Source organism: Apium graveolens, chromosome 11, assembly GCF_009905375.1.
Source record: "Apium graveolens cultivar Ventura chromosome 11, ASM990537v1, whole genome shotgun sequence".
Lineage (NCBI taxonomy): Eukaryota > Viridiplantae > Streptophyta > Magnoliopsida > Apiales > Apiaceae > Apium > Apium graveolens.
The window spans coordinates 185916191-185930608 of record NC_133657.1 but is presented as its reverse complement, the minus strand read 5'-3'; the positions used below and the strand labels follow the sequence as shown (position 1 = coordinate 185930608).

Genomic DNA, 14418 nt, shown 5'->3' with positions numbered 1-14418 from the left:
AGGCTCCACTATCAACAATTTAGCTTCTTATTTTTCACTTTCAAACTTCTCATTTAACTTTGTTAATCTGCTAACTTCTTCATTAGCAGCAACCATGCTTGTATGAATGTGAAACATTTCTATACTCATATTTTCAACAGTTTCCTTATATTGATTCACATTTAAATCAGTGGAGGTAGGAGTTGGTACCAATGATTTAGATGAGGATGATTCTCCTTTCTCCAAGGCCATGTGTGCATAGTTTCCAAGTTCTTCATCTTCATCATTTTCAGAATCATCCCAACTTTACCTTCTGCAATATAAGCTTTGCTTTGTTGTTTCTTCAGAAGAGCTTCATACTTTGCTTCAAGTTCAAGATAAGACTTATCTTTCTTTGCCTTCTTGGTTTTCCTGCATTCTGTAGCAAAGTGGCCTAGTTCATCACAGTTGAAGCACCTTATATTAGATCTGTCAACAAATCCAGTTTTGTAACCACTTTTGCTATCAGAATTGTACTTCCCTTTCTCTTTCCAGCTGTTGTCTTTGTTAAAAGACTGTCCTTTACTTTTGAAGTATCTTGGATTTCTTACTCTAATATTAGAGAATTTTCTAGCCAGATAGGCCATTGACTGATCTAGCTCATCCAGTTCTTCAAGAGTGTAGAACTCATCCTTTTCCAATTCTAGTATGACTTGCTCATGTGAATCAATTGTTTTCTGCTCACTTGTTGAGGTAACTGAGATATGAGATCTTAGTTTATCATCGGATGTTTGGCTTTCATTAACAATTAGAGCACTTGAGCCATCCACAACATGTCCTTGACCAGATCTCAGCGATTGCCTTTGAATCATCTCTAGTTCATAGGTTTTGAGAATTCCATATAGAACTTCCAGAGTTATCCTGCTCAAGTCTCTCCCTTCCCTGATTGCTGAGATTTTCTGTTCTAAATGATCAGGAAGGGTAAGCAAGAACTTTAGATTCACTTCTTCAGCTTCATAGTACTTGTCATGAAGCTGCAAGTCATTTATCAACTTATTAAATCTTTCAAACACTTCAGTAATGCTTTCCTTGAGCTTAGCCATGAAACCCTCATACTGTGAAATCAGTATCCTTCTTTGATTAGATCTAACTTCCTCAGTTCCTTCACAGAGTATTTCAATCTTCTCCCATATTTGCTTAGCAGTGTCACAGTTAACAATGTTGTTGTACATCACATTGTTAAGTGACTCAATCAATATCAATTGTAAACTACTATCCAGGGAAACCTTCTCCTTTTCAGGATCAGTATACTCAACAGGATCTTTTGGAGCATAATGAGTTGGTATGACAATGTCTCCATCTGTAGATTCCTCAACCCTTACCACATGAATGAAAGGTCCATTCTTGAGGATCTGAGTGTAGAGTAGATTGGTCATCTTGATAAACAACATCATTTTCCTTTTCCAAAGAGTGTAGTTAGTTTTGTCAAAGGTGAGAATTTTGATGCTACTGATTTTCTGTGTATTCATTCTTCCAAGATCTTGAATCTGTTTTCTTTCAGATTTTGCTCTGATACCACTTGTTAGGTAATGAATCACACACCGGGGGGGTGAATGTGTTTTTCTAATTTTAGGTTTTTCTTGAAAGATAATGGTTGAACAAAGTAAATTAAATCTTGTATAGAAAGGTGTTCATGCAGAAATTAAACTTGCATAAAATAAAGAACACGGATCTTCAAAATTTACTTAATATTTGTATTAAAAATTAAGATGCTTTGCTATAAAATTTCTAAGCTCTTTGAAGTTAAAGGGCTCAGCTTCTTCTCGAGAGTGTTACAAGAATTTTGATCTAAATTATTACTTATAACTAGAGGATCAGTGTTAACTTTATAGCTCAGTTAACTGCTGGTTTACACAATGGATAATAAACATGCTATTAGCTTTTCTAAACTGTCACTTGTCATTTCTATTTATAGAAAAGCAAATCTTCCATTTCTGGCTTAACATATCTTTAGCATCCCGTGTTTACTTTAATCCTCCTCTGTTAGTTAATCTTTGCCATTGATCTTGCACACACTTCAAACTGCTTTTTGTAGACTTGTCAATCCAGCTGTTGGATTGTTTGTTGATTGTTTATCTTAGATAATACACTGATCTGCAATTATGTACTGTGAGACTGTACTTCAAGATCTCCAGTTTGATTCATTTGAACACTTGATATCTCGATAAGTACAAAGGCTTATCGAGATCTCTAGTACTCCATGATGAGTTTGGCTTGTAGAGGTCTTCAGCTCATCGAGATCTCTAGTCTTCATAACTTCACTTGACTTGTAGATATCTCTGAGTTCTCGAATGGATATAGACTTGTCGATAACTCTGAGTTCTCTAGTGAAAGAATGACTTGTCGATATCTTTTTGAGTTCTCGAGTAGGTTTCCTGACTTCTCTACTCCCGGTGGATATTGCGTATCCGTTGAGTAGATATTGCTCATCCGTCGAGTAGATGTATAGCTTATCCGTCGAGTAGATATTGCTCATCCGTCGAGTAGATGTATAGCTTATCCGTCGAGTAGATATTGCTCATCCGTCGAGTAGATATTGCTTATCTGTCGGTACTCTCTGGAGTTTGAATGACTTCTCGATAAGTCATTCTGGAGTTCTCAAATGACTTCTCTATAACATTAAATCTATGACTTGTAGAGATCTTGACTTAGAACATATTTCCCCAAACAGATTTATTCAACTCCAAGCTTCTTCAAAATTCTTCTGAGGAATGATCTTCTTGATCTTCTTCCAGATAGAATCCTTAGGCTTGATACTATTTTAGGAAAATGACTCCAGTCTTCTCCTTTACATTTTTACAGACTTTAAGTGTTACAAGTACATAATACAAATTTAGATAACAATACAACTTACTTAGGGTTGGCCCCAAGCTCAACTGATTGCTAATGACATTGTCAGCTTCAGTATTCTTTGACATCATCTATTATATATTACATATACTACTTTAGAAAATTTTACAAATGTAAATAAATTGAGAATAACATTTAGGAAAGGGAACTTTAAAGAAATGGTTGAATTGAAGAATTTTTTTAATCGTAAATCTTCTCCCATATTTGCTTAGCAGTGTCACAGTTAACAAATTGTTGTACATCACATTGTTAAGTGACTCAATCAATATCAATTGTAAACTGCTATCCAGGGAAACCTTCTCCTTTTCAGGATCAGTATACTCAACAGGATCTTTTGGAGCATAATGAGCTGGTATGACAATGTCTCCATCTGTAGATTCCTCAACCCTTACCACAGGAATGAAAGGTCCATTCTTGAGGATCTGAGTGTAGAGTAGATTGGCCATCTTGATAAACAACATCATTTTCTTTTTCCAAAGAGTGTAGTTAGTTTTGTCAAAGGTGAGAATTTTGATGCTACTGATTTTCTGTGTATTCATTCTTCCAAGATCTTGAATCTGTTTTCTTTCAGATTTTGCTCTGATACCACTTGTTAGGTAATGAATCACACACAGGGGGGGGGGTGAATGTGTTTTTCTAATTTTAGGTTTTTCTTGAAAGATAATGGTTGAACAAAGTAAATTAAATCTTGTATAGAAAGGTGTTCATGCAGAAATTAAACTTGCATAAAATAAAGAACACGGATCTTCAAAATTTACTTAATTTTTGTATTAAAAATTAAGATGCTTTGCTATAAAATTTCTAAGCTCTTTGAAGTTAAAGGGCTCAGCTTCTTCTCGAGAGTGTTACAAGAATTTTGATCTAAATTGTTACTTATAACTAGAGGATCAGTGTTAACTTTATAGCTCAGTTAACTGCTGGTTTACACAATGGATAATAAACATGCTATTAGCTTTTCTAAACTGTCACTTGTCATTTCTATTTATAGAAAAGCAAATCTTCCATTTCTGGCTTAGCATATCTTTAGCATCCCGTGTTTACTTTAATCCTCCTCTGTTAGTTAATCTTTGCCATTGATCTTGCACACACTTCAAACTGCTTTTTGTAGACTTGTCAATCCAGCTGTTGGATTGTTTGTTGATTGTTTATCTTAGATATTACACTGATCTGCAATTATGTACTGTGAGACTGTACTTCGAGATCTCCAGTTTGATTCATTTGAACACTTGATATCTCGATAAGTACAAAGGCTTATCGAGATCTCTAGTACTCCATGATGAGTTTGGCTTGTAGAGGTCTTCAGCTCATCGAGATCTCTAGTCTTCATAACTTCACTTGACTTGTAGATATCTCTGAGTTCTCGAATGGATATAGACTTGTCGATAACTCTGAGTTCTCTAGTGAAAGAATGACTTGTCGATATCTTTTTAAGTTCTCGAGTAGGTTTCCTGACTTCTCTACTCCCGGTGGATATTGCGTATCCGTTGAGTAGATATTGCTCATCCGTCGAGTAGATGTATAGCTTATCCGTCGAGTAGATATTGCTCATCCGTCGAGTAGATATTGCTTATCTGTCGGTACTCTCTGGAGTTTGAATGACTTCTCGATAAGTCATTCTGGAGTTCTCAAATGACTTCTCTATAACATTAAATCTGTGACTTGTAGAGATCTTGACTTAGAACATTTTTCCCCAAACAGATTTATTCAACTCCAAGCTTCTTCAAAATTCTTCTGAGGAATGATCTTCTTGATCTTCTTCCAGATAGAATCCTTAGGCTTGATACTGTTTTAGGAAAATGACTCCAGTCTTCTCCTTTACATTTTTACAGACTTTAAGTGTTACAAGTACATAATACAAATTTAGATAACAATACAACTTACTTAGGGTTGGCCCCAAGCTCAACTGATTGCTAATGACATTGTCAGCTTCAGTATTCTTTGACATCATCTATTATATATTACATATACTACTTTAGAAAATTTTACAAATGTAAATAAATTGAGAATAACATTTAAGAAAGGGAACTTTAAAGAAATGGTTGAATTGAAGAATTTTTTTAATCGTAAATAACCCGCAGCCGATACCCTTCGGGTGCGTACTAGGTAAACCCTACGGATTCACTCAGGAGGCATAATCATAAATTCTCCTCCTGTGGGATTCGAACCTGTGACCAAGAGAATAGTTATCCCCTCTTTAACCAACTGAGTCAACCCTTGCGGGTAAATGAAGAAATTTAGAAATTTAGAAAGAGCAAAGAGTTTTGAGAGATGCTCTGGAAATATATTTTAAAATCTTGTGTATTGAGTAAATTATTTTGAAAGATTGAGAGACATTAAATACAGAGCTATAGTTTTTTTACATTGTTAATTTCTATGGAAACCGCCTTTTTGTTGGAGACCACTTATGTCCTGCAAGTAAAATTATGCATAAAAATATTGTAAAACGTATTATTTTACCGATCTTGTTCTGCAAAGAGAATTAATTTATTCAAAATCTTCAAATATCATATACGTACTGCATGTAGAACATTACAAAATATTTTACTCAACATAAAGGTTTGCAGAATATTTCTTCGGCTTGCACAACATATACATTCTACTTATTAAATTTAAGGATTTTCAATAATTTTAATGAATTAGAGATATTCATAGAACATATTTCACAAAATAATATTTTTTAAAATATTTTGATTGCAAAACTTAGGTTGTCTGCGAGGTCTCCGCTGAAATAGCGGTTTCCATAGAATTTTGCTCTTTTTTTACAATACATAACTATATTCTTGTGCTATAATTAACTCTTGGATTATATAAGTAATATGATGATTAATGTTTTAACTTTCAAAAATTATATATATCTCCCTAAACTTCTAAAATATTTTGAGACAATTTGTAATATAAATCTATTAAGAGCAAGTCCAATACAATATGCAAAATAGTTATAGCTATTAATATAATTTGGCATCGAAAAGTGTCTTTTGATCCTAAAATAAAATTTCAACTCCTTGCATTTTGAAACCAAATATTTCCTAATTTACCTAAATTTTGTCACCTTCTCCTAAGTTTCATTTAAAGTACAACAATATTCATCTCATTTATAGTAGTTTGATGATGTGGTTAGATACATAAATGCATCCTTGGTTTCAAATTTAGAACTAATGATGCATATATGCATATTTGCATCCAAGTATAGAACTTATTTGAAATTTAAATTTTTGACATTTGATTTCAAATTATAGAAATAGCACCACTTATAGCATTGTATTGGACTTCTAACACCATATAAATCTAAAATTATTATATCTATATAAAATTATCTGTGAAAATCTTGATCAATACGTCTCAACTGATACCTAATTTAGGATATAATTCAAAAGATTTATATTGTTTCTATTTTTTGACTTCACCCCCCATCTATTATATCAGATTTTGTTGTACAGTTGGAAGGAATTGACATTTTTTTTTTGTATTTTTGTGTTGACTTATAGTGAATGAATTTATCTTAGCTAAATATATTTGTTCAACGTATATCACCATTTGAGGATATACATAAGTTGGGGTAAAAGTTAAAGTCAAACAAACACCTAAAAATCAATTCAAAATAACTATATACATCTTGACTTACATTAATTATTAATATATTTCAACAAATATATCATGTAGTTAGCCGTTAAGTCAACAACCGTATTCGTATCTCTGTGATGTGACGAACAAATACTAAACATACAAACATAACATAAGTGTTACCGGGTCCCATGTAGTGCATATATTTATATAATTATTATATAGGCTTTTAATGCGAAAATGTGGAAATCAATAATATTTATAATTAAAATTGGCGAATTCTTAAAATATAAATTTATTTATCTATACAAAATCATCAATCTATCAAATTCAAAATTTTATTTTTTTTAAAAGTTACCAATTTCAACTATAAAAATTATTGTTTCTCACTATTTTTATTTAAAAAAGTTGTTTACATTAGTGTGTGACCATATATATAAAATAAATTTTGATTTGACTTATATTAAAACGTGGAGACTAGTTATATATTTAAAATGATTATATGTCCAACAAACATATGGAATTAAATATATTTTTTAACATATATTTTTCCTCAAAATTAATTGTATTAAAATGTATAATCTTTTTGTTTTATTATAGGTAATCCGCATGAACACTGGATAAACCCTAATTATTAGAACAAATCTTAATTAATTAATATAAATCTTAGCTACTTGAGCTATCTTAATAGGCTCAACCAACACCTTAATTATGATGTTGTAGTGCGTGTGTTGAATGTGCATCTAAACAGTGAGGTGAAGTTGTAAGTGTTGAATGCCCTTTCTGTTGTATTAATGTTTATTATGCGATCACATATGTTACAGATATGGACATGTATGTTATAGATGTGGACATGTTTGAACATATATATTTGTCCAATCAATAGCTGTAATTCATTAAACTACCGCCTCGTTTGTAGTTGAAAGTTATTCCTTTCGTGTATATATATAAGCCCCCCTTGCACTTATCTCCTCATCAACTTTCATCGTTAGCTCTATAAACAAATCATTCATACACAAACACATATTATTTGTATCTTCTTTGTTCAAACAAAAATGGATTTCTACAACTGCATGTTCGCAGCTATAGCCATGGTTGTTTCATTAAGCCTCATGTTGGTCTTGGCACGTAAATTCATTTCAAAAAAGCCCAATCTTCCACCAGGACCACCAGGTTGGCCGCTGGTTGGTAATCTTTTCCAGGCTGCACGCTCTGGGAAGCAGTTTTTCGAGTTTGTTAGAGACTTGGTTCCGGAGTATGGTCCCATTTTTACTCTTAAAATGGGTACCAGGACTATGATAATTGTTACTAGTGCTGATTTGGCTCATGAGGCTTTGATTGAAAAGGGTCAAGTGTTTGCAACTCGGCCCGATGAGAATCCGACTCGAACCATATTTAGTTGCAACAAATTTACGGTGAACTCTTCGTCGTACGGTCCGGTTTGGCGGTCGTTGAGGCGAAATTTGGTTCAGAATATGCTTAGTTCGAGCCGAATTAAGGAGTTTCATCATCTGAGATCGAGTGCGATGGACAGGCTTATTAATCGATTGAAGTCTGAAGCGGACGCGAATGATGGTGCTGTCTGGGTGCTGAAAAATGTGAGATTCGCATTTTTTTGCATACTTTTGGCTATGTGTTTCGGTCTCGATTTAGACGAGGAAACAAATGAAAGAGTTGATCATATGATGAAAAAAGTTTTAATCACACTCGAGCCGAGAGTCGACGATTTTTTACCCATTTTGGGTATATTTTTCTCAAAACAAAAAAGAAGAGCAATCGAAGTTCGAAGAGAACAATTGGAGACCCTAATTCCATTAGTCAAACAACGAAAATTAGCACGCGATGATGAATCATCGGTGCTATCTTTTTCATATTTAGACACGCTTTTCGATTTAGAGATTGAAGGTCGAAAAGCGCGTCTAAGTAACATTGAAATCGTAACGCTCTGCTCGGAATTTCTAAACGGGGGAACCGATACAACAGCCACGGCTCTTGAGTGGGCTATAGCTCGACTTATCGAGAATCCAAATATTCAATCGAAGTTGTACGATGAAATCTTAAAGACGGTGGGGAAGGATAAGAAAATCGATGAAAAAGATATCGAAAAAATGCCGTATTTAAATGCTGTTACAAAGGAATTACTAAGGAAACACCCTCCTACATATTTTGTTCTAAGTCATGCTGTTACTCAACCCTCAAAACTAGCAGGCTATGATATCCCCCTGGGAACATCTGTTGAATTTTTTACACCACCTATCGGAAATGATCCGAAAATATGGTCCGATCCCGAAAAATTCAATCCGGACCGATTTGTTACGGGCAGTGAGGATGCAGATATTACTGGAGTGACAGGGGTGAAAATGATGCCGTTTAGCGTGGGGAGAAGGATCTGTCCGGGAGCAAACATGGCAACAATTCACCTGAATTTGATGACAGCAAGGCTTGTTCAAGAATTCGAATGGAGTGCATATCCTGAAAAGAGCAAGGTCGATTTGAGTGAAAAGTTGGAGTTCACAGTTGTGATGAAGAATCCATTAAGAGCCACAATTAAGCCTAGAGTTTAAGTGACATTTTAGTTACATTTATGGAATACTCATCATATATAGCTATTCTTCTAGTATGTAATTTGTTGATGATCATAGATGATTGGAATTGTTTGAATAAATAAACTGCACCATATCATTATTTAGAATTTGTTTGTTATGGAATCCTTTTGATTGGGTCTTGCTTGCTGATGTGATCTCCAGTCTCGCCCCCCTGTAATGATCTATTCTTTTTATGGAATGCTATTCTTTTATGAGTCATAGTGTAATTTGTTATGTTGGCGTTTATTGTTTAAAGAGCGCAGGTAGAAGTTGGTAGAGGGGTCTTTCAATAGGGATGTCAAAGGTTCGGTCCAGGTTCGGGTTTAGCTTCGGCTTCGTATTTTCTTAGTTGTGTTGTCTACTTATTTTTATCCATTAATTAAAATTCATTTTTTATTCTATCAAAACAAAAAAATTAATAATTGACATAATATAGAACTCGGATGACTATATTTACTTTATTTTTACTTTTTATTCATATCTTATTTATCATAATTATTAAAAATGAACAATTTTTATGTGACAGACTATAATAAAAATAGTGTATAAGAAAACCGGGACTATCGGAGTATTTATTAAACAAACACATGCTTGAGCTTGACACAAAAGCTAATTTGAATAACCACATATTTATTACAATTTGTCATTTGATTAAATCAATGATGATCCAAAGACAGATTATAATAAAAATATTGTATAAAAAAACCGGGACGATAGGAGGATTTTCTAACCAAACACATGCTTGAACTTGACACATAAACTAATTTAAATAGCCACATATGTATTCTAATTTGTCATTTGATTAAATCAATGATGGTTCAAAGACAGATTATAATAAAAATATTATATAAAAAAACCGGGATGATGGGAGTATTTACTAAACAACTACACCCTTGAACTTGATACATAAGCTAATTTGAATAGCCACATATGTATTCCAATTTGTTATTTGATTAAATTAATGATGGTCCAAATCTTCTCATTCGATGTTAATTACTTGTACTTACATGACATTGATTAAGAACTTCGCTACTTTAGGAAAAAGAATTAGAAAGATAAGAAAGGATCAAATGACTAATTCATTTTTGTTTCCTAATTAAGTTAAGAAAATTTGAGAATCGATCAGATGGAAGGAACACTGATTTGGTGGTTACTCCGTAGACACATTATGTACTAGGTGAATGATCGATAATGATCCTAGTTATAAAATGTCTAGCCGTGTATTTTAGAATCATTAATATTTATTTTGAAGCATAAATCCTAAAATTTTATTTATTATTACATACCGATAATTTGGCTATATACAGATTATATACCAAACCTACAGAAAATTAAATTTATATAGAAAATAGTGTTCGGACCTAGATAAGTACAAGCTGTATTATTAATTAGAACTAGGCATTTTTGCCCGCGCGCTAGGTGTGCTATCAAAAATTTATATAATTTTTATTTTTTAAGATGAATTGACAGTAAATAATTATTTGCATTTATTTTAGTTATTTATTTTTAAATTTTTGGTGAATATTGTAGTGTCCGGTTTACATAAAATTATAACATACCATAACAATGACTGTTGCAGTACACTCGCAGCCACAATTTAATTTACAAAATATATTGTCAAAAAAATTAAGGAGGTTAAAAATAGACAACAATCATTATTACTAGCTATACTTATAGAGGAAAATAAAAAAAAATAAGAATGACAATACAATACAACAGTCACATCCATTTTTATGTGACGACACATACTCTGCATCTAAAAAGTATAAACAGTGGCACATTAATAAATATTTTACAAACGTATGTAAAATGTTAATATAAAACATAATTATAGAGGTATTTGATTTATAAAACATAAAATAAAACTATTTGTTTAGGATTTGTAAAAATAGCTGAAGAATACTGTAACATATTCCAATAAACCCACAACTTGAGGTTAACAGATGTAAACAGTACGAAACCCGTGGACAGAAGCTCCAACGCAGCATGCCTTGTTCAATTTGAAGTTGATTCAATGAATCTGCATTTGTTAGTATAGCTAATCCATACTATTTCAGCGGGGAAACCTAATTTCAAAGAGTTAAGTTGTTCATTTCACTTATAATTTAATCATTGTTACAATAAGAATTTGATATTAGACCGATCATTGAATATAAATTAATGTAGAAATGGATCTAAAAGCAGTTCGGATATATTTTGTTTGTACAAATATGGAATCTGTATGTGGTGAAAATGAGATATACAGAATTTGCATGAGATTCTGACTTGATCTGGAATATGAAGGAGGAGCACAGTTCAATTTTCAAGTATATAATCCGTATGCGGTGGAAATGAGATATACAGAAGTTGCATGGGATTCTGACTTGATCTGGACTGATACCGATCTAGAAATACTGAGTACCACTTTTTGTTATGATGATACAACTAATTTTTGCAATGTTCATCACATATTTATTGAAGGCAAACATTTGTTAGGCACTATATTCATAGAGGTAATATATTTTATATTATTATACTTTCTATAAATATGATTAGATTAAATTTTTACTTCTATTTCCTTCTCAAATTTTTGGAATTGGAATAATACAAATAAGATTTTTATTAACGGTTTATCACTTTTTTAAATAATATAACACTCAAATTAATGATGTATTCCAAGGAATTCCAGATTCCAACTTGGGGCAGGGAAATTTGTAAGCACATAACTACAAAAAAACTCATATTATGTGTTCAGTAGTACAACTTAAACATAGATAGATTCAAACAAAATAAACTATATTTTGGTACCGAATAATCTTTGACAGAATTGGAAAACATTATGTACAAATTTATAAGGGAAGTATCGAGAACTTTAACTACAACGGTCATCGAATGCCAACAGTCTAAGCAAATATCAACTTTTGAGCAACAATATTTGGCATTATTATGATACGTCATATCCTGCTGTGCAGAGAAAAAATAACATATAAATGATGAATGACTGATATGATGATACGCCATATCATGTTATATAAATCTATAACATTTACTTCCATTGCCTTGCCATATCAAGGCCTAAAATAAATGTGAAAATAGTAAGTAACATGAATGTGTATCTGAAAAAAATAAATTAAATAACAAAAATGAAAAATAAAATGAGAAAACTGGACCTGAGGTTGTCCTCAGCGATCTAGCCTGAGATTATAAGAATTTTGAGTACAATTTAAATGGGTAGTTTTATAATTTTAAGTCAACCCCCCTGTATTTACAAAAATACCCCTACTATTATATGAGGAAATCTTATAACCTCAGGCACAACACTGAGGACAACCTCAGGCACATCAATCTCAAATAAAATTTACAAAAGGAAAAAAATGAGTCAGAGAAATATAATAAACAAACCTACAATTTTAAACACATATGCAAACTTCTGTTTCAGAAGCAAAGAATCTATCCACAATCACGACCAATTACAATCAACACGGATACATATATTTAAAAAAATATATATGCATGAATCATATTTAATTACAAAAACAACTGAAAAATTATCCGAGAAGATATGGACACAGAAATCTGAAAAAATACAAAGTGAGACAATAGAATTTGGCCGAGAAAATAATCAACAAACATGTACATTTGCACTGGCATTAGATTGAAAATACTTGCATTTACACTGTCACCGATATCTGTAAAAAGTAATAAGCCATAGAATAAACAAACTAAGCACGCTACATTTCACCGGACAACAATCATGTCGAAATTGATAAGTATTTACCTTTTGACGTAACATTAGTATGGTTTGAGGCGTCTTGACAACATGTCTTAAATGGAGGTGTAAAATCATCTAAATTAATTAAATTAAACTTGAATCAGACATAAAACAAAAGCAAATCCAGGAAAATAGTAAGAATAAAACATTAGCCAACCGCGGTGGCATTAGAAATGTTGGGATAAACATTCTCTGAGTTTTGACTCCAGATCCTACGTTTTAAATCTAAGAAAACAGCACACGAAAGTTACTCATTTTCCACATGGCCAAAAAATTGCAATTAAATTTTGATGAAAAATCAAACCTGTAAGTGAGGATCTCGAGGATGAATTTGTCGAGGGTGGATCTATATCCGTAACTGACCCACAAATGATCAAAACGTCTTTATCATCAATTTAGATTTCAAGTAATCTAAATTGAGCCGGAGGATTAAAAATAAATCTCTTTTAGAAATTTCATCAAACATGTAAATCCCATAAATAAAATTAATATAATTATCTCCGTTTAAGAATTTTTACCGGGTTTAATAGAACCTAAATCAAAGAACCTTCATCCTGCATAAATCAATTACACTGGCATATGTTTCATTCCACACAAATTAAACAAATTAAACAATTTACACACACATACAAATATATATAAAAAAGAAGGCGAAAAAATTGGGAGAAAGAAAAAAGTCTAAGAAGGAAAAAGAAAGAAAAAAATATATTAATGATTTTGTATGTCTCGCCATTCTTGAAAGAGTTATGAGAAAAGTGTATACATGAATATATAAACAGAAGAGGAGAAGGATAAACAGATTATTGAGAGAGAATAAAAATGAGGAAGGAGAAGGAAAAAGAAGAAGAAAAAAATTAATTGATTGTGTGTATCGCCATTCTTGAGAGATAGAATGATTTATAATTTTGAATTTTAAAAATTGATCTGGAATGATGTTAAGATACAGTTGCTAATTTGCTATAATCATGGAGCAGTTTAGGTGTAAGTTAATGGGTTGAGATGAATATTTATGTAAAAGATCCATGGATATGTGTATAATTGTTAATCCCAAACAATGCAACAAGAATTACAGAAGGGGGGTTGAATGTAATTCTGGCTACTTTTTCTGATTTTAAAAATGTTCCTACTTAATATATAATTATGTTTGATTTTGCAAGAAGTGCGGAATGAGAATAAAATAGAAATCAAAACACAAAGCAGTAAAACACAAAACTTTAAAACTTTCTGGTGGATTTGAAGTTATCCACCAGAGATATATATAAAGTTGAGAACTCTGTGATGCTTGAATAGCACGCAACTGCTTACAAGAGAACTTACAGAATTACAAAGAGATTCTTAACAGATACACCATTTTCTATCTCTCTGAAAATAATGCTTAATCAGTTAAGTTATTCTACTTGCTGCACTTGGTTTATATATCACCAAGTTACATGATAGTAAGACAAGATAATAAGACAAACTGAATCTAGTCTAACTTCATGCTGCTACATTACTCTATCCAGCATCTTTGAATAACTTCATAATTGCATGGAAATGGTAATGCTTCTTTGTTCTCTAAATCCTGTAATTAGGCTGCCATATTTCATTTGCAAACACCCGATGCAGTGACTATGTTGTCACTATCAACTGCTACTTTGAATATTATCATCCGTC

General features: G+C 32.2%; 1 protein-coding gene across 1 annotated transcript; it reads left to right on the top strand.

Moving 5' to 3' along the window:
- Positions 1–7419: 7419 nt before the first annotated feature.
- Positions 7420–9180, top strand: LOC141697855 (cytochrome P450 77A2-like). The gene has a single exon (XM_074502410.1). The coding sequence runs from the start codon at positions 7485–7487 to the stop codon at positions 8991–8993; it is 1509 nt and encodes a 502-aa protein (XP_074358511.1). The 5' UTR covers positions 7420–7484; the 3' UTR covers positions 8994–9180.
- Positions 9181–14418: the final 5238 nt, after the last annotated feature.

Bases quoted from the DNA above. Each gene is read 5' to 3' on its own strand.
- LOC141697855 (XM_074502410.1), top strand. From the start codon at position 7,485: ATGGATTTCTACAACTGCATGTTCGCAGCTATAGCCATGGTTGTTTCA.